This window comes from Anguilla anguilla, chromosome 19 (assembly GCF_013347855.1).
Source record: "Anguilla anguilla isolate fAngAng1 chromosome 19, fAngAng1.pri, whole genome shotgun sequence".
In the NCBI taxonomy this organism is placed as follows: Eukaryota; Metazoa; Chordata; class Actinopteri; order Anguilliformes; family Anguillidae; genus Anguilla; species Anguilla anguilla.
This window is the reverse complement of record NC_049219.1, coordinates 7,380,240-7,403,113: the sequence shown is the minus strand read 5'-3', so window position 1 is coordinate 7,403,113 and position 22,874 is coordinate 7,380,240. Positions and strand designations below refer to the sequence as shown.

At 53.4% G+C, this 22,874-nt stretch overlaps 2 protein-coding genes across 9 annotated transcripts in view; one reads left to right on the top strand and one right to left on the bottom strand.

Annotated features, from left to right (window-relative positions):
• Nucleotides 1-76: 76 nt before the first annotated feature.
• Nucleotides 77-15,751, top strand: LOC118218802 (vezatin-like). Of its 4 annotated transcripts, none has more exons than XM_035401497.1 (12): nt 77-214; nt 2,780-2,899; nt 7,127-7,216; nt 7,318-7,484; nt 7,911-8,195; nt 8,857-8,955; nt 9,597-9,744; nt 11,549-11,871; nt 12,916-13,103; nt 13,221-13,321; nt 13,845-14,058; nt 14,303-15,751. In XM_035401497.1, the coding sequence occupies exons 1-12, from the start codon at nt 179-181 to the stop codon at nt 14,641-14,643; spliced, it is 2,112 nt and encodes a 703-aa protein (XP_035257388.1). In that variant the 5' UTR covers nt 77-178; the 3' UTR covers nt 14,644-15,751. The 4 variants fall into 4 exon arrangements, with proteins under 4 accessions (XP_035257388.1, XP_035257387.1, XP_035257386.1 ...); XM_035401496.1 differs by having other exon boundaries at nt 8,830-8,955; XM_035401495.1 differs by having other exon boundaries at nt 8,818-8,955; nt 14,306-15,751.
• Nucleotides 15,592-22,874, bottom strand: part of LOC118218801 (uncharacterized protein C3orf20-like) — a 21,809-nt gene continuing 14,526 nt past the window's right edge. For all 5 annotated transcript variants that reach the window (XM_035401492.1, XM_035401491.1, XM_035401489.1 and 2 more), the window contains 9 exons: nt 22,662-22,787; nt 22,271-22,424; nt 21,543-21,711; nt 21,307-21,399; nt 20,559-20,862; nt 20,328-20,444; nt 17,602-17,744; nt 17,087-17,230; nt 15,592-16,617 (listed from right to left, as the gene is read on the bottom strand). In XM_035401492.1, coding sequence (XP_035257383.1) covers nt 16,452-16,617; nt 17,087-17,230; nt 17,602-17,744; nt 20,328-20,444; nt 20,559-20,862; nt 21,307-21,399; nt 21,543-21,711; nt 22,271-22,424; nt 22,662-22,787 — 1,416 coding nt within the window. In that variant the 3' untranslated portion in view covers nt 15,592-16,451. The remainder of the gene's footprint in view (nt 16,618-17,086; nt 17,231-17,601; nt 17,745-20,327; nt 20,445-20,558; nt 20,863-21,306; nt 21,400-21,542; nt 21,712-22,270; nt 22,425-22,661; nt 22,788-22,874) is intronic.

Genomic DNA, 22,874 nt, shown 5'->3' with positions numbered 1-22,874 from the left:
TACTTGCGCCGGGCGGATTTTAGAACACTGATGCATTATGGACAGTGTAGTTTATAGAACATCTGTACTCCGCCGGTCTTGCGTTTGCACAACTTCCAGATCCCTTGGACTTTCTTGGACTACAATCCCAGAATGCGTAAGGATCAGTTAGACTGCGAGCTACCTATGGCGGAGAGCGATGACTGAGGAGTTTGATGAAGAGGTGGAATTCGAGGTTCGTGCAGCGTTTAGGGATAATTTATTGCGATGTCATTTGATCTGCCTGTGATGTGCGTTTCTGCTGATATCACTGACATGTGCATCTTGTTTACGTGTATTAGACTGGTTATCTATTGCAGTCGGTTGCTATATGTGGAAGCTCGACTCTGGTATCTCAGTATTTGTAGCTACTGATGGATGACCCGTTGTATTACTTTGCATGTTTACTACTAATTTACTAGGTTATTAATAATCGTGCTGCAGTCATTTTCTTTGCCCGCTGGTCAGATCGTGTCGTTTCTAAATGATGATGGGGACCGTTGTCAGTGATGTCACATTTTGCTGTCAAACATCTCAACAGTATCCTGCCTCTGTCTGTCAAAACACAGGAGTGAAGGATCACTGGCTGTGGATGCCTGGTCACGACAGATAACTTGTTGTCTGATAATGAAGCTAGCACACGAGACGAACCCTGCGTTCGGTCCGTCCGTAGCGGTGGATTAGCGGCTCGGTTGGCGGAATTGGGTCAGTGTTTGTTGTAAAAATAGAGCATTTAAATACGCCCTGCAACTGTAGGACATCTGGCACAGCTGAAACAGTGCCTGAAAACCATTTATGCTGAAAAATTCTGTCAAAGCAAGCTCTCATTTGGCAGGTCGTGAGTCGCATCAACAAAAATACACAATCCACTTACCTAGTCACGTGTAACACTGACACTTGCAACTATCAACGTCCAGAAGGTGTGTAGCTTTCGACGTTGCTGGTCTGCCCGGGTCATCTGCCAATCACTGTTATTTGAGAAATGGTTTGGTAAAAATGTTTTCAAAGAGCAATCTGAAATGCCTGCTCAGGTGAATGGTGTATTGAGCTGGACATTTGTACTTCTATTCATCCAGATTTGCTTGTGGCTCTGAGCACTGTTTTTGCCAACTCTGCTTCCATACAGTAAATAACGGTCTTAACATATTTAGCCCTGAGACAACAGGGTTGATTGTGTGAATCTGATTTTACTATGTCTTATGAATTTTTTCTTAGACTGCTTTTTGTTTCCGGTTTTAAAAATTGATGTATTGTGAGAATTACCTGTGCATCCCAACGGCCAGTGTTTCCATCTGTGTAAGTTATGGCAGCTCCTGTAGGAAACTGCCAAACCAATGAGGAGGCGCGGGTCTTTTCCTCATGCGTGGTTCTTTGTTAAGAGTGCTTTTACTGGTCCGAGCTCTGAATCTGCAGCGTGCTACGCTGGCTCAGTTGATCCATCTGGCTTTTTTCTCGGTGTAATTTAAGTTAGTTCATTGTGGGGGGGAAAAAAGAGGCTGTTCAAAGACATGTACTGTATGCATCATCTAACCCGGTTGAATGAGGGGAATAGAGTGCAGAGGGCAGTAGAGTGTGTGTGTGGAGTGCATTAGAGTCTGTGTGCACTAATGCATCACAGTTAGGTGTGCTCCTAGATTCTATTTTTGGCTGGACCGCAACGGCGGGGCCAGCCCTACAAACGCGAATGTCTGTGACTGAGTGACTGAGTGACTGAGTGATGAAGTTGCACCATTGGTCGGCCCGAGTTATGAAGTTACACCGTTGGTCGGCCGGATGAAGAGTTAGGTCCAGCCATATATACTAGGTTTTCACCTGGTCTTGTTCTTGCTAGAACACATCGATTTTCAGAAGCAAGTGGCTGCACTGTGGAGCCCTGTGCTACACTAACGGTAACAGTACGGGTCCCTCATATCAGATAAGGGGCGACATAGCTCAGGAGGTAAGACCGATTGTCTGGCAGTCGGAGGGTTGCCAGTTCAAATCCCGCCCTGGGCATGTCGAAGTGTCCTTGAGCAAGACACCTAACCCCTAACCCCTAACTGCTCTGGCGAATGAGAGGCATCAATTGTAAAGCGCTTTGGATAAAAGCGCTATATAAATGCAGTTCCATTTACCATTTACCATAAGGTGGGTGTGTGGTGTCAGAAGGCGCAATGAGTGCGCCACACTGTGGACCGTTAAAGGACATCCCAGCTCGCTCACTCTGTATCTCAGGGTGCGAAGAAAATGCGACCACGCCCCCCCTGGAGCGGCGGGAAAACGCGAAAGCTCCTTCACCGAAATCGGTCTGGACGGGCGAGCCGCGCCCCGGTCCTCTCCGTCGGGGGGCCGCGGACGGGGGAACCCCGGCCTCTAAGGGCGACTCGCGGAAAAAGAACTGGGATTGGGAACCGGGAAGGGTTTTTTTTTTTTTTAAAGCCCTTCCTTTCACTAAGAAAGATCGCTGTGCGTTTCCCCTGCTTAAAGCTAACATGACGGAGCCGCGGCTGTGTGCCCGTCTCTGTGGCGCACGGAAATGCAGACTCGGGCGTTTTTTTTAATGGGCCGTACTGCAGTTCTGTAATGTTTCATATCGATATCGGATCCTCCGGGGGGCTGAGGGCCCCAGGTTGTTTATCGTCCCGCTCTTGCATGGGGCTGATTCGGTTCGGAGTGGCGACGGAGGAAGCGGACGCCGCTTCCTCCCTCTCTTTCTCCGTTTGTGATCGTTCTCTCCATCTCTCTCTCTCCCTCTCTCTCTCTCTCGCCCCCTCTCTCGCAGTACTTGCAGGATCTGGGACGCTCGGATTCGGAGGCATGGCGGATGGGGTGCCAGGAAGAAGAGCAGGCCGCGGGAGAGGGGGAGGGGCCCCTTCCACAGGAAGGGTTCGCCCCGCTTAGAGTGAGTACTGCTGACCCCCCCACCCCCACCCCCTCCCCATCTTGAGTCAGGCACAGGCTGTTTCCTGTGTCCCCCCCCCCTCCCCCGCACGGCAGTGTTGACGGTCAGTTCCACCCCGTTTACTTTAGGTATGGCTTAGCCTCATCTCACTGCCTGCCCATTACACGCATTGAAGAGAGGCATGATGGGAAAATGAGTTTGGGAGGGGCTGCACCCCAGCAGAACTCAGTGATAAGAACTGTGACATTAGTGCCTTACCTTGTCAGGTTCAGACGGTTGTTCTGAAAAGGGTCCGCAGTGGGTTCAGCCCCTCTCCTGTCAGTCACGCTGTGCTGTGCTGTGATTGGCTGGGGGCTGGAACAGGACCAGGATCCTCTGCTTTTCTGTGTGGAACTGCCCTGAAAGTGACACAGGCCTCCAGGCCATTAATTACCAGCCACAATGAGGCCAAGGGCACCCAGTAGATTAATGTGTGTGTGTGTGTGGGTGTGTGTTTGTGTGTCTCTGCCTTGTTGTTGTATATTATGGATCAGCCGTAATGCCAGTCACATGGTGGCGTTGGGGTGGGGGTAGGGGAGAGGGGGATTGTGGGATTGTCCCGGTCGGTGGCAGGACGCCGCGGAGCCGATTAATACGAGCTCCGCTACGTCAGGGCGGCGGGTTCGGACCGCCTGGCCAAAAGTGCGGAGGGAGGGAGGGAGGAGGAGGAGGAGGAGGAGCGCGAGCACGCGGGGGAAGGTATTTGCGCGCGCGCGTCCGTCCGTCCGTCCGTCCCTCTGTCGGACCACTTGTTGGGCGGAGGGGTTGGTCGTTTTGGAGCGTGCTCTCTATGGCTCCTCGGGGGACAGACGCACGGCATCACTGGACGGGTTCCCTCATTTCCAGTTCAGGTTCTTCAAATTCGTTTGGACCAGTGGATTTCCGGCCAACGTGCCATTATTACCTCGCCTAAACGCACCCCTCCATTCATGCGTCCGGTCCTCGCCATTTCCACGCGTGCGAAACACCTTTTTCCGTGTGGGGCGGGGCTTTGGGGGGGGGTGGGGGCGGAGTGCAGAGCTGTGCACAAGCCGATTGGTCGATCTCGTGACATTTCACGCAACCTGAGTCTGCGCAGCTCCGGGTCGGCCTGGAAAAGGCTCTGCGCAGCCTGCTGGCGACACTTCCTGTGGAAACCGCAGCACTGCCTGCCGGACCCAGATAAAGCTCTTCGGCCTTTTTTTGATTTTCCCCGTCCTCAGCGAGTTTCAGCGCTTATTTTAACCAAGGAGGGTTGTAATTCTCCACGTTTTAAAAAATGTTATTTCATTTTTTTTTTCTAGATGACGTTGTTGTTTAGGTCTAGGGATTTTTTTGGAATATGAAACACTGTCTGAACTGGTTAAGTGAGGACAGGTTTTGTTTGTTCAGTAAAGCATATGCTTGTGTCTCTGTGTGTGTGTGTGTGTGTGTGTCTGTCTGTCTTTGTGCACAATGCCTATGTATGAGTGTATGCTTGCCTGAACTTGTATGTGCTTCTGTGTCTGAGATTGTGAACGCTTGTGCGTGTGTGTTTGTGTCTGTCTTTGTGTGTGTGTGTGTGTGTGTGTGGGTGTGTGTGTGGTTGTGTGTGTGTGGGTGTCTTTGTGTGTGTGTGTGGTTGTGTGTGTGTGTGTGTGTGTGTGTGTGTGTGTGTGTTTCAGAGGACACTTGCGGTGTGTGGTTTGCGGGGTCAAACACAGTCAGACAGCTGGAGTCCTGCGGGCTGCTTTGGGATGAGCTGCGACTTCCCGTACGCCCCGAGCCGGAGGGGAGCTGGCCGGGGAGCAGGCCGAAAAAAAGCCGCCTCGCCCTTTCGGGCTTGTCCCGGCGCACGGAGACGTACGGAGAAACGAGCCCCGGACCCGCGGCCCCAAACTCCGGACTCGGAAGACGCCGGAACACCGCGTCCGCGCTCCGGTTCGGCGGCAGGCCAGCCGCGAAGGGAGAGGCGACGTACGCTCGCTCCTTCCCCGTTTGCATCCTGCTGATACGGTGCAGATGACCTGGAGCAGACAAAATGGCCGACACCGAGAGCTTTTGTGGCAGAGGGAGTTTGAGCTGGGCTTCGGTCGGTGTCGAGTATAAAGGTGAAGGGGCGGGGGGGTGTGGAATTTCACACCGATCGGGTGTCGAGACTCGGCTTTTGTCGCGAAAGGACACGCGAGCGCTCGCGTTCGCGCTCGCCGCCGGCCGCACCGGTCGGCCCGCATTCCGTAAACGGGCGAGAGACGCGCCTCCTCCGCGAGGGGGCCGACCGAAAGAAGAGGCGAGCGCGGAGACCTCCAGGCGTCTCCCCGGGCAACCGTCTCCATGGTCTCAGAGCTCTATCTGTGCTCTGGGGAGCGAGAGAGGGCGGGGGGGGGGGGGGGTTACTGGCTGTAAACCGGGACTAAACCCTCTATTCTCCTCCCGGGAGTATCGGGTGTGTTTTTAACTCCTGTAATTACGACGCTGGCGTTTCGACCGTCGGTCGTTTCTCTGCAGCGCGCGCCCAAACCCCGGGACGTTGTTTTTTTTTTTTCTCCACGGCGTGTGTCGCGACCTCACGGGAGACGCGAAACCCCGACGTTTCCCCCGCTCTCCGGTCCGCGGAGCGGGCGCGGCTCGTTCCGAGAATGAAAAAGCGAAGCCCCCCCGTTCGACCGAACGACGAATCGACCGCTTTCTCCCGCGGGCGGCGCGTCTGAGGGGGCTGAGGGAGTCTCCTAGGTGACGGCGCCGTAAATCAGCGCGCTGAAAGGGCAGGACGTGCCCCCCCCCCCCAGGGACGCTGTGAATTTTTAAAGCTCAGAGGCTCGTATCGGATCGCGCAGGAAAGAGCTGATGTCACGCGGCGGAGGAAGAGGAGGAGTTGTTTTCATTACATTACAGGCATTTAGCAGACGCTCTTATCCAGAGCGACTTACACAACTTTTACACAGCATTTTACATTGTATCCATTTATACAGCTGGATGTATACTGAAGCAATGCAGGTTAATTACCTTGCTCAAGGGTACAACGGCAGTGTCCTACCCGGGAATCGAACCTGCGACCTTTCGGTTACAAGCCCAGTTCCTTACCCACTGTGCTACACTCCGTTTTCGCGTTTGGAAGCGCGCCGCCGTGTGTAAAACGGCGTCCGCGTGGGTGTGGCTCGCGTCGCCCGAGGGCTGCGCTGACCGTCCGGCGCCCCTGGCGCTGAAATCGGCGATCGATACCGTCGCGTCCGGATAGCGCCCCCGGGGGCGGCGTGCTCTGAGGTCGTCCGTACCGTCTGGGCCCCGCCCCTCCGCGCTCCCTCCCCCGCTCCATGGAAACAGCAGGGGTCCTCAAAGGGGTCCCCGCGCGGGGCGCGTTTGGCCGGAGGCCCCCTTGCCGCCTCCCCTTTCACCACCACATTTAGCCTTAAATTCTTATTTTTATCACTTTTTTTGCTAAATAAGATGAAATATTGCCAGTGAGGTGAGACGGTTTGACTCGTTTCAAGATCTGTCTATGACGTAAGAACATTTCACTTGTCAAGCAAACGGTAACTTAAAACAAGCTAATATTTTCTAAAAATAAGATTTTAAGGCTCATTACAAGACTAAAACACTTGATACGACAGACTATTTTGCAATGTTAGGATACAGTTAGAGTTCCGCGGTTAGGAAAAGGGGTTGTGGTTACGGAACAGGTTTGAGGTGGTTAAGGGTAACGGTCTAGGTTTGGGTGGTTAGGGTTTAATGGGGCGGGGTACAGTTAGAGTTGAGGGGTTAGGGTTAAGGGTTGGGGTCAAGGGTCAGGGCGCAGGGTCAAGGTGTTCAGACACAGGGAAATGGTTTCCCTCAGGGGGGTCTTGTCAGTCTTTGGCCACTGTGAAAAACTGAAGCCTCCTCTGGTGCAATAGCTGGTCAACATAAACCAGGGCTGCCCAAACCCGCTCCTGGAGATCTACCATCCTGTAGGTTTTCATTTCAACCCTCATTTGGCACACCTGACTCTACTAATCAGCAGCTCAAAGATCTCCAGCCGTTGAATGATGTGCGCTTTGTTTTTAGGGTTGGAGTGAAAACCTACAGGGTGGTAGATCTCCAGGAACAGGGTTGGGCATAAATCATAAAATAGCCTTGTCTTCCCCTCTCTCCCCTCCTCCCTCTCTCTCACCCCTCCTCCCTCTCCCCTCTCTCCCCTCTCACCCCTCCTCCCCTCTCTCCCCTCCCTCCTCTCCTCTCTCCCTCTATCAGAGAGGGGTGTTGTGGAGGGCAGCTGATGCCATACGGGGGCTTCTCTCTCTGTATCAGAGCTCCATGTCTGACCATGAGGAGCAGCAGCTGGTGAGTTCAGGCCTGTGAGGTGGGGAGGGGGCGGGGCGGGGTTTTTGTGGTTTCTCTGGTGACGGGGCGCGTCTCTCTCTCCCCGCCCCCCCCCCCCCCAGGACGCGGAGTTTCGGCGGTACTCCCTGCGCCTCCTCCTGGAGCAGGACGTGTTCCTGCAGGAGGACCTGGAGCTCATCGAGCTGCTGGACCCCGGGGTCCTCTCTGTGGCGTCGGCCTCCTCGCCCCCCGCGGCCCCGCCCAGAAACAGGCTCCTCCCCTCCGCCTGGTAATGCCCCGCCCCCACCTCCCCGACCCCCCCTGCGCCTCTCACTCTCCCTTTCTCCGTCTGTTCTTCCGTTCTCTCTCCCCACTCACTCTATCTTCTCAAGCCTGCCTGCTGCTCCACAAACAGTATCATTTTCTCTAGCCATCTCTCTCCCTCTCTCTCTCCCTCTCTCCTAATTGAAATGAACATTTTTAGCTTTTCCTGGGAGATGGACTGACAGTGACTGTGTGTGCTTGTGTGTGTGTGTATGTATATAAGTGACTGTGTGTGCTTGGGTGTGTCTGTGTGTGTGTACTGTATGTGTATAAGTGACTGTGTGTGAGTGTATGTGTGTGTGTGCGCATGCGCGCATGTGTGTGTATAAGTGACTGTGTGTGTGTGTGTGTGTGTGTGTGTGTATAAGTGACTGAGCTCATGTCCGTGCAGGGCTCTCTGGACTCTGGCAGTGGTGGTGGCAGTGCTAGCAGGCCTCAGGTCTGTGTGGGACGGGCGGGGCCTGTCCGCGCTGGTCCCCTGGGCCCTGGCGCTGGGGGGCTTCTTGCTGGTTCGGGGGGCGGCGCTGTGGAGGGCGGCCCGGCTGAGCGGGGCCATGCGGGCTCACGGGGCGCAGCTGGAGAGCCTGGCGCAGGACAGCCAGGCGCTGACCGCCCTCATCCGCAAGGCCCTGCGACTCATCCAGGAGACCGAGGTCATCTCCCGGGGATTCACCCTGTAAGTGAGCTTCCTGCCGCCTCTGACGTCATTTCCTCTTTCACCCTTCTGTGACCTCATATCCTGCATCTCGGCTGAGTGCCTGGATACAGGCCACTCTCTGTTTATCTTTTGTCTGTGTGTGTGTGTGTGTGTGTGTGCTTGCATGTGTGTTTGTGCTTCCTGACTGGCCATATACTGTGCCTCCCTGTGTGTTGTCAGTTGTGTGTTCTCTGTGTGTTATGCTGATTGTCAAAAGCAGTTAAATGCGTGTTGTGTGTAGCACAGTTCAGCATTGTGTAGCATAATAAAATTTTTTGTGTGTAGTAAAGTATAGTGTGTTGCGTAGTTCAGAGCAGTGTGTTCTGTGTAGTTAAGCGTTGTGTGTTGTGTATAATGTATAGTGTATTTAAGCATTGTGTGTTGTGTACAGTGTAGTTAAGCGTTGTGTGTTGTGTATAGTGTATAGTGTAGTTAAGCGTTGTGTGTTGTGTGTTGTGTATAGTGTATAGTGTAGTTAGTCGTTGTGTGTTGTGTATAGTGTATAGTGTAGTTAGTCGTTGTGTGTTGTGTATATAGCATATGCAGTGACAGAGCTGCTCGGGGGATGTCTGCACAGTCGTATCACATTTCACTTCTCAAGTTTGCTCGACAGGGTGAGTGCGGCCTGTCCCTTTAACAGAGCGGAGAACCAGCTGCTGGGCCTGAGGAGGGCCTCGTACCAGACCCTGCACACCGCCTTCAGAGCCTACCGCCACGCCACCCGCCACATGCTCTCCGCATATCCTACCACCACCGCCGCCACCCTACCAGGGCCTGGGGTCTCCCCTCTGAAAACATGCCCGTCCCTCTCCACTTCTCTCTCTCTCTCTCCCCCTTTCTCTCCCACTCTCTCCCTTTCTTCCTCTTACTCTCTCCCCTCTCTCTTTATGCCTCTCCCAATCTCTCTCGCACCCCCTTTCTTTCTCTCTCCCTTTCTTCCTCTTACTCTCTCCCCCCTCTCCCTTTCTGTCCCTCCCAATCTCTGTCTTCCAATCAATATCTTTCAAATTCAGAAATGCATTATTGGCATGACGTACTTCGAAATGCACATAGCCAAAGCCCAGCCTCTCTCTCTCTCCCCCCCTCTCTCCATCCCTCCTCTTTTTCTCGCTCTCATTTTTGCATGGGTCTGACATCTTATCTCTCTCTCTCTGTCTCTCCCTCCCTCCCTCCGTTTCTCCTTTCGGCGTCTGAGCCGTGTCCTCATTTCCCGCAGACTCTCGGGTTCTCTCGGTTCATTGCTGTCGCCACTAACCGTGAGGTCTGAGCAGTAAATATTAATGGGGCACTTCCGCAGCCCCGCGGTGTTTCTGTGCGTAAGGCAGGCGCTTTGGAGTTCGCTCCAGCGGTGAGTTCCGACTCCTTGACCCTTTCCGCCACCTATCCCCTGGACTCGGAGACGGACGACGCGGGGAACTACCTCTGCACCGCGCCCCTGGGGGAGCTGGGGCTGGGCCTGGGGGAGGGGCGTCCCAGCGACCAGCGGGCGCAGGAGCTCACCGACGACTACGGCCTCCCCGCGCTGAAGGTGGGCGCCGCCTCGGCCGCGCCGCGGCTCTGTATTCAATAACATGGAGATACCATAGATTATACACACACACCAGATACTCCGCTCCATATTCAATAACATGGAGATACCATAGATTATACACATACACCAGATACTCCGCTCTGTATTCAATAACATGGAGATACCATAGATTATACACACACACCAGATACTCCGCTCCGTATTCAATAACATGGAGACACCATAGATTATATGCACACACACACCAGATACTCAGCTCTTGGGGCAGAGATGGGTGCCCAGAGATGGCTCCTAATGGGTCATGTGATTTCCCCCAGCCTCCAGCTGGGACACTGGCTCATTCTAGATTCTGTTCAGTAATTTACTCCATACTGATGCTAATACTGAAACTAATGCTGAAGGACCTGAACAAACACCGGACCCAAACGCGCACTGGAGGCAAGCGAACCGTGGAAAGAAAAGGGGAAGTAAATACATAGCTATGACCTAAAAATGACCTGCTCTATAATCCTCATGAAAATGAGAAATGCTTCAAAAACAAAAAATGACACGTTAACAAATATTTTAGTCTTATATTTAGACTTCTTTTTTTTTGCTAAATAAGACAAAAAGATTGCCAGTGAGGTGAGACGCTTCGACTCGTTGCAAGATTTGCCAATCGGGCAAGACATTTCCACTCGTCAAGCAAAAAGTAAGTTAGAACAAGTTAATATTTTCCACTTGAGTGGGGGAAAAAAATGATCTTTGGTCTCGTTGCAAGACTGAAGCGCTTGTCAAGACAGCCTTTTTCTCCCGTGCCGCTCACAGATACTGAGGAAAGTTTTTTCTTTTCTTTTTTTTGCTGAGTAGTTTGCCCCATGGCCGTTTTCCGTTTGGCGTTTGCTGGAACCGGGGCGTCGCCTGCCCCGCCCCGCCCCGCCCCGCCCCGCCCCGCCCCGCCCCGCACACGGGTGATTTACCCAGAGCCCCAGGGCACATGCTCGGGGGGGGGCGGGGCAGAGGGCGGGGCGGGGCGGAACGTTACGGCGCGGCGCGTCGGTGGAGGTTACGCAAGAGTAAACCGCAGGGACGTTGCCGTGGCGACGCTCCCCGGCGAGGCTGCGGGTTAGCGTGTGGCGGCGGCGGCGGCGGCGGCCAGACACGCGTCCTTCGCGTTCCGCAGCGGTAGTCGCGGAAACGGCGAATCTCGGCGATGAGTCACCGTGCTCGGCGCGGGCACGGTCCTTTCCGGGAACTCTCAGTAATTATCAATATTAATCCATCAGTCTTTTTTCTGCACGCCGCCACTTATTGCATTACAATACATTTATTTGGCAGACGCTTTTATCCAAAGGGACGTACAATAAGTGCCCACCAAAGGTCACTGGAACGGCTGCAAAGCACAGGTCCGATGAGGTACAACACTCTTTACGCGCAGTTATAAATAGCCGTGAGACATTACGTCCAGTTCACGCAGTGAACATTATTCTGACCTAGCCTATGCTAAGTCAAACTAGGAGGCATGACAAGCTACAACATCGAGATAACGATACAAAGTACAGTATAAGTGCCGGATGGGGGTATGTGAGAATGTGATTTGAGCCAATTTGGGAGAAACAGGAGATATGATTCCCCGTTTTCGCTTAGAAGGCGTTCGATCGGGACGCATGGAAGATTTATGAGAATAGAGATGCTGGTGAAACAGAGAAGCAGTTTGGCGCTGGTTAAAATGTGCTTCTGCGGGTAACTGTGGTTGTCGCCGGGGCTGGGTAGTTTCCTCTGCTCCGCTCTGATTGTCCCAGTGCTCTTGCCGTCCGTGCAGGTGCTGTTCCAGCTGTTCGTGGGGCAGAGCTCCGAGTTCTTCCGACGGCTGGCCCTGCTGCTGTCCCCGGGCCGGGAGGGGCGGGACGCCCGGCTGGCCCGCCGCGCCGTCGCCGAGGTGACGGGGCCCCTGCGCCTCGCCCTGTGCGGTTGCCTGGGAGACCTGCAGCGCAGCTACGACTTCCACCGCTGCTTCGAGGCGCCGCGCGGGGCGGCGGCGGGGTCGGACCGGGCCGCCCGCGCCAGGCAGCAGTGTCGCGAGCTCAGTGATCTGCACGCCTCCGTACGGAGCCTGCAGCTGCACCTCAGAGCCCTGCTCAACGAGTACGCACCCTTAACCTTCCACCCCTCACCTTTAACCCCTAACCCTGCTTTATACTGCACCTCAGGGCCCTGCTCAACGAGTACGCACCCTTAACCTTCCACCCCTCACCTTTAACCCCTAACCCTGCTTTATACTGCACCTCAGGGCCCTGCTCAATGAGTACGTACCCTTAACCTTCCACCCCTCACCTTTAACCCCTAACCCTGCTTTATACTGCACCTCAGGGCCCTGCTCAACGAGTACGTACCCTTAACCTTTCACCCCTGACCTTTAACCCCTAAACCTGCTCTGTCCTGCTCAATGAGTACGTACCCTTAACCCTTCACCCCTGACCTTTAACCCCTAACCCTGCTTTATACTGCACCTCAGGGCCCTGCTCAACGAGTACGCACCCTTAACCTTTCACCCCTGACCTTTAACCCCTAACCCTGCTTTATACTGCACCTCATGGCCCTGCTCAACGAGTACGCACCTTTAACCTTTCACCCCTGACTTTTAACCCCCAACCCTGCTCTGTCCTGCTCAACGAGTACGTACCCTTAACCTTTCACCCCTGACCTTTAACCCCTAACCCTGCTTTATACTGCACCTCAGGGCCCTGCTCAACGAGTACGCACCCTTAACCTTTCACCCCTGATCTTTAACCCCCAACCCTGCTCTGTCCTGCTCAACGAGTACGTACCCTTAACCTTTCACCCCTGACCTTCAACCTCTAACCCTGCTCTGTCCTCCAGATGCAGCTCAAGGCGCCCGGTCAATGAGTATGTACCCCTGACCTTTCAACCCCTAACCCTTAACCCCTAGCACTGCTCTGTCCTTCATCTCAAGATCCTACTCAATGAACACGTACCCTAAACCTTTGACCCCCTAACCTTTAACCCCTAACCCCGCTCAGTCCCACAGTGGCCACTCTAGGTTCTTTATTACCTATATTACCTTCACTGCCTTTAATTCTAAGTTTGAGCTGCCCTAATCTGCCCTGATATATCTCCACCCCCTCCCTCATATGCCTGTGCACGCCTCGCCCCCCGCCCCCTCCCCAGGGTAATCATCCTGGAGGACGAGCTGGAGAAGCTGCTGGTTTCCCCGGAGACGGCGGAGACGGCGCGCGCGCAGGACCTGCGGGACAGGCTCCGCCTCCTGCAGCCGCACATGCAGGCCAGCCGGGGCTGCTGGGAGGACGCGGTGGCGCAGGTGGGGCGCATGCTGCGGCTGTCCGCCAGCCGCGCAGGTGAGCCGCGCCCCCACGGCGGGCCGTCTCCCCCGGCGACCGCCCTTCAAAGTTCACGTTGCGCTTTCTGCCGAGATTTCGGGTGAGCGAGGCGTCCGTTTTTCTCTTGATTGACAGGAACGCCCGGGACTCCGGAGGAGGGCGCCCCCCGGCTGCCACCCCCCCCAACCTACCCCGCCACTCTTACCCAGGACAGAGACCCTGTGCCAGAGGAGCAGGTGGGCACCGCAGAGGGCAATGGACGGGGGGTTATTAAAAAATAACTAGCAGGGCTCTACAGCGCTCCCATTTAACGTGCTTTCAGTCCCGAAAATCGAAGTGTGCTACCCGGAAAAATTATTTATATATCTACTCATTGGGATGCTTTTGTGCATGCATATGTATAAAATGTATAGCTTGGAGCCCTGATTAAGAATTGAAGTTGTTGTGACGACCGTCAAACCATCAGAGTCTCAGTGTAGCACAGACCACCATAGACTGTCTATATCTAGAGTCTCAGAGTAGCATGGGCCACCATAGATTGTTTGTACCTAGAGTTTCAGAGTCACACAGACCACCATAGAGTATTTATAACTTGGTTGTGTGGTTGTTGTCTGCTCCTGAACGCTAAGGAGAGTGCGTTAGAAGTTGCTGAACGGTTCTGACCTGAGGGGCGGGATCTCCGGATCGCAGACTGGAGGCGGGACCAGAATGTTCCGACTGGTTTGTGTGACGGTCGACCTGTGCTCTGCGATTGGCCAGGAGCTGGAGGCGTACGCGTCGTCGGACTCCGACTGCGACTCGGACTGGCGGAGCGCGCCGCGGGACCCGCTGCCGCCCCCGGGGGAGCGCGAGCGGCGGAGGCGCGGGAGGGAGGAGTCCCGCCCCGTCCTGCTGGAGCTCAAATCCGTACTGCGACTGCGGGCGTCGGAAGGGGAGAGACAGAGGTGGAAACAGCTGCTATTCAGGGAGGAAGGTACACACACACACGCATGCACGCACGCACGCACGCACGCACGCATGCACGCACGCACACACACACACACACACACGCACACATACATAAACACGCACACGCACACGCGCACGCGCACACGCACGCACGCACGCGCACACGCACGCACGCACGCACACACATCATTGAAGTAGATGTAGATTTAGTTTTAGGTACCTGGCTGTAGGTTTGGCCATACCCTGTGACCCTGTGCCCATTTTCCCAGCTGCCGCGAGGACTACATTACCCATGGAGCCCTCGGAACCCCGCGGGAACTCCAACCGACCGGAGCCGTACAGCCAGCAGAACAACCACGAGGGCCCCGCCCCCTGCTCCACGGAAGCCCGGCTCTGCCGCGGACGTTCGGAGGGGGTAAGGGGGCGCCCCGCGCCTCGGTCCCCCTCTGCGCGTGGGAGCGCCCGTGCTGGGGGAGGGGCCGAGGGGGGCTCGGAACGGGACAGAGCGCCCCCCGGTGGCCAGAGTCTCTACGCTGTCTGTGACGGACAGACTGACGGACCTCCGCAGCACAGCAACCACCAACATGGCGGTGCGGACCTACGTGGATGAGGAGCAACAGGAAGTGACATCACAGAAGACGAAGGACTCAAAACATACAGTGCTGCTTTATACTGTGTATATACATAAAAAAAAACACACCACCAGGATATTTATTTGAGAATGGTCCATTATTTATTGAGATTTTACTGTTAATACTCCATTAGGTTTTTTAAGGGATTTGTCTTGTTTATTTCTGTATATTTTAGATCTGTTTGATTTGAAATCGCTGCTGTGTTTTCTAAGACGACAGGGCTGTTGTGGCCAACTCATCATAACCAAAATAGCTTGGTTGTCATTCCAAGCACTACAACCGCAACTGTAGATTGCTCCTACGCTCACCACGTCGTAATGGGTTGAAGGACAGAAGGAGCTGACGCACCCCGTGTGAGGATGCCGGTCGTGTTGAGTCGAAGGGCAGAAGCTGAACGCACACGGTGAGGAGGCTGGTTACGTTAAGCTGAAGGACAGGAGCTTAGCGTACACACTGTGAGGATGAAGGGAGGAAGGAGGACCGAAGATGGAGGATTTAACCCCAGCGCAGAACCCTTGGCTCCTCCCTCCCAAAGACCAGCCAATGGGAATGTAAAACCTCAAAGGCAGGCGAATGTATTGAACTCCTCCCCAGGGCATCTCTACCTGCTGCTCTTGCAAGACCCTGACCTCAATCGTATCTGACCTGAACGCTTATTTGTAAAAAATAAAAATAAAAATAAGCAAATATTTATTTTTTATCTCTGACAAATCTCGAAATTGTCAATCGACTGTGTCTCCTGGCTAGCACTTTAAGTTCCCACAATGCACTGTAACTGTGAGCCAAGCGCTTCTCGCCTGGCTCGCCCCAAGCCACAGGAACAAGCTTCACGTCAAACGCGGGTTTTCCCCGCCAACTGGAGCGGAGGAATGCTATTCTTAGCGTCGGTATTGCACCTCTGCATCCTCTTCTCTTTAAAAAAAAAAAAAAAAAAAAAAAAAAAAAAAAAAAACTTCTGCAGGATGGGAAGTTTATTTCGAGCGCCTCGTTACCCAGGCGATTTCTCTGTTTTCTCTTTTGTTGGCGTCCGGCAAATGCTTCGTGGGCACGCGGAAGATTTCTCAATGGAAAAAAAAAAAAAAAAAATTCGGCTTTTGAGGAAGCCGGAACTTCAAAGACGCGGCAAACGCCGACTGCCAGCGTGATGGCCTGAGTCACGCCCGTTTCCATGGCGATGGGCGACGTCACGGATCCCTGACGTCGGTACCGGCCCGTAATTCTTGTAACTGTAACCAAAAGTGTTTTAACGAAGTCTGTTACTTTATTTACGCGCAGAGAAGGACAGGAAGACATGAGACTGAACGCCGCTTTTTTTTTTTGGTTCAATCGTGAGAGCTTTTTTCACGCAGACGTACGAAATCTTTTCAGTCGTGAAACTGTCGTCGATCGGTCACTTCGTCTCAGCGTGAGGAGGACGAGGGAACGAGCCATCAGAAATGATGTCTTTTGTAGCTGCACACACCTCGCGGTTCCTTCCCAGTCACGCCCATTTGTGTACCGCAAATTCGATTGGTTTTTTTTGGAAACTGCCAATCATTCTCGGGAGCGCCAATCACGGCGCGCCTTGTGCCTCAGCCGCACCACGATGGCCTTGTCCTTTGATTCACATTTTCCGCCCCCCTCTCGATCGTTATTCTTACTTTTGATTTGGGAAATAAACTACCATTTAAAAAACAGCTGTGTTCCCTTTCATTCAGCCACCAGGCCTGTTACCCAAGGACCCCAAAACCTGGCTGTTATTCTGGGGTACAGAGGGGTGAGGGGGTTATTGGAAAGGGTATCGGGCTCAGAGGCCAGAGACACAGCCTGGGGCTAAAGTTCGGGGTTCGGCCCTCTGTGGGCTCTGCTCTGTGGGTAAGATGGGGAAGGTGACTGGGAGCGTCCTCTTGGCCTGCTGCTGCAGGCTCCTCCTCAGGGTGAGAGAAGCGACTGAATCCTGAGCTGCTGGTGCCCTGAAACAGAAGAGGCCCTTACAGAAAGTCTGCTGGGGCTGGACCAGAACCACACTGAACCTGGACCTGACCCACACTGTACCCGGATCAGAACCACACCGAACCTGGGCCAGAACCACAGACGGTCTCTGTGCCTTGAGTCTCAGAGTAGCACAGGCCACCACAGAGTATCTGGACCAAGAATCATGGTACTACATGCCATAATTGAGTATCTGTTCCTAGAATCACAAGTAGCACATACCACCATAGAGTATCGATACTGAAAGCACTTGACGCCAATGCCAAAAACAAAGAGAATTTACAGGAAGCAAATTGTACCGGTCTGACTAACTGTTAAGAATGAGTTCTGAATATTTTGGATAGTATTTGTTAATTACAGGGGAAACCCATAGGTATGAGCACAGGTATGTACAGTGTGTACATAGATGGGCGTTGAAGGCGACGCAGAGGGAATGGGCTTTTCGGGTACCTGTCATAGGTTTGGGGGATCCTTTTCCGGGACAGGAGGAGTGTTTGAGGGGTACGGCGCTCGGCCCCCTTGGCGCTTTTTCCTCTCGGTCCCTGGGGGGTGGTGGTGGAGCCCCCCTCCTCCATGAGCGCCCCCTCTGGAGGACTAAGAAGCGAACCGATCAACTGGCACATTTGAGCTCATTCCACAACACCAGTGGCTCACTCACTCACACCTGAGGAAGCCCTGAGATAAAGCCACAAGCCATTTACTTTTTGGGTGAACTGGCCCTTTAACTGAACATTCTAAAGCAAGCTGATGTCACAATCACTGCTGGTAATTGAAAGCAATGGGGTTCTAGAACACTGACTTAGAATTTTGAGAATTAAAAAAAATTTTTTTTTTAAAACCTACTCTTCAAAGGCTTAATGGTTTCCCATGAAGGGCTTTAGTTGTAGTTCGTTTCCCGAGCTGTTTGAGCCGAAATGGGTTCTGGCTGTGGTTTCGGCGGCCCCGCTCCTAGAACCCGGGCTTACCTGAAGCGGAAGTCGGAAGGCAGGCTCAGTCCGCGGCGGTGGGCCTCCCGCGTTTTGGCGATCTGCTTGTGCAGGTCCCGGGCGGAGCAGCTGTACCCGTTGAAGATGTGGTCCGCGAACAGCAGCCTGCCTCCCGCGTACATCTGTGCGACACAAGGGGGGCGCCAGCGTCACCGCTATCCCCAGCGCTAGCCCCGCTAGGATACGCTCAAGGCTGAGATTTCATCCAAGCTGTGCCCTGCCCAATCGGTGACTACCATAGAAACGGGTTCTGCTGAGGGGAGGGGCCAATCAATCAATAAATCCACCAATCAAATACTGCCTCTGATGGGCAGCCTACATACCCCAGATATATAAAACACAGAGTATAGAGACTAATTGCAGTACTCCTATGCGATTGTCACGTATTGATGATAGCTTACCTGTCAATATAGTTTATTTTGTTTTATCCGTATAATCGCAGAAGTGCTTTAAGGTTTGGGGTTCGAATCCAGGACTGACCAACACTGACATAAAGGACTTTAAGCGTGCCACTTTGCCTCCGTTTCTACGGCAGAAATGCCCAGGCTGAGCAAACAGATAACAGGACGTGTAAATGGCAGCGCTGGCAGTTCCCCTGGAGAGCAGAAGTGGGGGAAAAATAGCAGCTCTGTTTGGCCAGCTTAGAGCCGCGCTCAGCTTTCAACCCAGTCAGAGTATCGGCGGCTGTTTTATCAGCTGTTTTTGTGGAAATAAAAATCGCGGCTGTACCCCCGGGGTGAGATTTAATCTGTGCCCCGCCCCGCCGGTGGAAAACGGGTTCTGCTGGGGGGGGGGAGGGGCTTGGCTGCTGTTTTTAAGGGAGTGTAGGTTTTGGGGGGGGGGGGTGTTCCCTCAGCTTTGATCTTATCTGGATCTGAACTCTTCGATCTGAAGCTGCTTCAGGTTTTGCTGGAAAGCTCTGCCGAACTGCTTCTCTTATTCATTCACCCCCTGAGCCAAGGGGAATGTGTGTTTGTGTGTGTGTGTGTGTGTGTGTGTGTGTGTGCGCGTGTGTGTGGGTGTGTGCGTGCGTGCGTGTGTGTGGGTGTGTGTATGCGTTCACGTGTGTATCCATATGCCTGAGTGTATGTGTATATACTTGCATATGTCTGTTTGGTGTGTGGGTGTGTGTATGCGTGTGCACGTGTGTTTTTGTGTATATTCTTATATGTGTTCATGTATGTGTGTGCTTGTGGGCATATTTACACTGCTGTTCCCCTCCGTACAAACACACCCCTGGCAACAGGCCCTGCCCAAATTTCAGCCACAAATCAGCGCTGTCCTAACAGGCCTGTACTGAAGCTAAACACCGCCATTCTGGCTCTGCCCAGTTGCTAACGGGCCTGCACTGAAGCTAAACACCGCCATTCCGGCTCTGCCCGGTTGCTAACGGGCCTGTACTGAAGCTAAAAACCACCATCTTGGCTCTGCCCAGTTGCTGAACTGCTTCTATTCGCCTCCATTCTGGCTCTGCCCCGATGCTAACAGGCTTGTACTACTGCAAATCGCCTCCATTCTGGCTCTGCCCGGTTGCTAACGGGCCTGTACTACTGCAAATCGCCTCCATTCTGGCTCTGGCCGATTGCTAACGGGCCTGTACTGCTGCTAATCGCCTCCATTCTGGCTCTGCTCGGGTTTAAAAAAGCAGGAACGGTCAGACGGGGGGCAGCAGGTTCCCCCTAATCCGCCGAATTAGCTTCAGCTGACACAACACGGCCGCCTGACCCCCCCCGAACCAGGCGACCGGAGACCGCAGAGCGTTCCTCGCCCAAGGCAAGAATGAGAACATGAGAAGGAGAAGGGAGCGAAACACCGCCGCCCTTCGAAACGCAGAGCTGTTTTTCACTCGCGCTCAGCTAAACCGGTTTCGTCATGTTAATTCTTGACAGTTGTGACAATATAAAAATGACTTCGGTCCTCGTTCCTTCCCGTGTCCTTACTTGAGGAGAGTTCCGCGAAATTTTTCGTCATACTTGTTCCTGGTTATGGTTATACACTTTGTTGTACGTCGCTCTGGATAAGAGCGTCTGCCAAATGCCTGTAATGTAATGTAATGTAAATGAGCTCTCAGAAAATCGCAGCAGAACGCTTATGGAGCTAAAGAGCCCTGCTAAAGCTCAGCTGAGTTATCGCGCCGTAGGAGAAGAAGCCCATTCGAAAGCAATGCTCTCAGCCCTCGGGGCAAGAAGAGACTTAATGGATAACTACATCTGCTCCGATATGAACCTGTGGCGTCTGCAGCTGTCTGTTGTTCCTGCAACAGGCTTACTTCAGCACACATCGATCAGGCAGCGCCCTCTGCTGGTGAGAACGTGTCACTGCATTGTAACGCGCATAAGATATAGTGCTATTGGTAAACGCCTGTGATTAGTGCGGTTCGAGCAGCTGTGTTTATTCTCTGTGTGGAGCACCGGCTGAACGCTGCTGAAGGGGGGGGCGGGCGGAGGGTAAACACTCTCTTTCACTGCGGGGGAACAGCCCTGCACTGGCACAACAAAAATTCACACTTGAAGCCCAAAGACAACATTTAGTTCTGTAATTATTACAGATGAATATTTTATTAGCTGAGCAGAGCACCAGGAAAACTGAGAAATAAATAACACGCCTGCAGGTTTTCCACACTTGTTTGGTTTGAAGCGCTACTGCCATCTAGTGGAGACTAAAGGTAATAGTGATTTTTTTAATTCCGGTCAAGGCTCACTCACCAGGAACATCCCCGGGGCGACGTTGTTTCTCTGCTGCAGCAAGGCATTGTGGGTAGCGGAGGGGGAGTCGGCTGTGGGAAGCTCGTACCTCACCAGACGGAAGGAGTCCAGGTGACACTGAGAGAGTGGAGCAGGTAGTGATAAGCATACCTGAACCGGCGGTGAACCCTGGAGTTAAGGTGTGTGTGCGTGTGTGTGTGTTAGTGTGTGTGTGTGTGTGTGTGTGAGTACCTGTGTGCAGGGCATGCTCCTGTTCTTGTTCTTGGCCCTGTACAGCAGGTCCAGGGCGTCCCCGGTGGGCGGGGCCACGGGAGTGACACACACCACCAGGACCTGCTCGGCGCGGGACGGCTGGCCCCCCACGAAGGCGTCGTACTCCAGGTCCGTCAGCAGGGGCGTCCTCCTGTTACTGCAGCGGCACTGCTGCTGCTGCCCCTCCTGCCCCTGCAGGGCGGCCCGCGTCACAACGGGACAGGGGCTGGGGGGCACTGCGGCGGGACGGCCCGTCTCTGGGCCCCTCAGGAAGGCCACAGGACTGAGGGACAGAGCAGGTTAGCACTGTGAGATTAGGAAATGGAGGTGAGGTCATCACAGTGAGACTAGGAAACAGATGTGAGGTGAGATCATCACTGTGAGACTAGGAAACATGTGAGATGAGGTCATCACTGTGAGACTAGGAAACAGAGGGGCATGAGGTCACTGTGAGACAAGGAAACAGAGGTGAGGTCATCACTGTGAGACTAGGAAACAGAGGGGCATGAGGTCATCACTGTGAGACTAGGAAACAGAGGGACATGAGGTCATCAGTGTTGGATGCGAAAAGGGATCAGGATGAGGTAATCAAGATCAGACTATAAACAAAGTGTGCCCGACTCAACAGAGCATAGCCCTAAGTTACAAGAAGAAAAAGAAGATTCTTAATTTTATTACGATTAGCAGCACAATTATAATTATTAGCGTTATGATGATTATTTCTCACTCCAGTCTGACGTTGCTGTGGACTCTCAGCACTCCGGTCTCAGCGACGTGCAGCAGCTGCTCTTTGTCCTGTCTGCGAGCGGGGCTCTCCATCCTGCGACAAACAGCCACATACAGCTCGTCACCGCCGCCTGCACGCCACGTTTCTATCTCCAAATGACAAGGCATCAGAAAGACCAGATGCACAAAGTTCAGTAAAGCTCTTTGGTCCTTTAAGTAAATACTGTGGGCACGTACCTGGCCGTGGCAGGCTGCTCTGCGCTGTCCCCTGGTGGCTGGACGGGGCCGGCCTCCTCCAGCTCCACCAGGCCCAGGGCGGGCGGGGCAGCCGATTGGCCCTTGCGCTTGCCGTGGGCGGAGCGAGCTGGCCTGTCCTTCGCTTTGAGCGCAGCCGGACGGCCGATCCCTTAGGGACACGTCAGAGGGGGCATCGGGAGGTTATAAAACTGAGACAGACGGGCACGTGATGCACAACGTGCTACAACCACTGCAGTGGTGGTTATAAGCGACTGACGTAAGTTACTGTTAAGTTACTATTATGTGCACTACAGCTAAAGTATAACAAGCCTATTTCCATTCAAACTGACTTCAGCTAACATATGAAAATTTATACTAAGGTTCTGGGCCAAGACCACGCTGATGTTGCTATTTAATTGGTGTTGTCTTTTTCCGTGATGAACACTGTGCATCTGCTTATTCTGAAGCCTTTCAAGCCTGTCTCCACCTGTTTCAGTTCACACACTGCTAAGAGTTAACGGTTAATAAAAATGAGCTTCTGTCAGAACTACAATAGAAGGGCTTAGTTCCACCTTCACATTTACTTATTTTAAAAATAATGAGAGAACTGCATGTAGAAGTGAAAGAATATTTGGGAAGGGTTCAGGTTTGTGTAGTTTTAATTGGAATTACATTCAGCCAAAATTGAGAATGTCAATCAGAGGAGGAAAACCCCGCCCCCCTCTTACCCGTGGCCTGTCGATAGTGCTCCAGCCAGTCCTCCAGAATGTTCCGGACTGTTCGCCGGAGCCTCCTCAGGTCCTGGTCTGCCCGCCCCCTTCTCCCCGGCTCCGCCTCCTCGGCGCTCGGCTCCAGGGCCGCGCCCGATGACCTCACTTCCTCCTGACGCCCGGGACAGGAGGTTACCAAGGGGACCGCCCTACTGCTGCCATTCAACCCTATCTATTCACTCTTCACCACAAACCCATTGATCTATTCACTGTAAGCTATCTATCCATTCATCACAGACTAAAAAAAACAGCTATTATACCTGATATCACACAGTTGTTTATAATGTAGAGACAGATATTGCCCATTCTAAACAAGGAAGTGGCCAGATGAATGAGAGAGGCTTCTCACCAGGTTTGTGGGAGGAGCCGCGCTTGGCAGAGATGAGACTGGCAGCTGGATCCTCTCCTGGTCAGCTCTGAACCGGAGAAAAGCCGAGGTCACACTCCAAGCCCGCACCGAGATCATCTCCGTCACCTACACACACACACAGGCACACACACACACACAGGCTAAAGTTAAATCTCCTGAACTCACAGCTTCACTCAAGGTTAAAGGGCATGA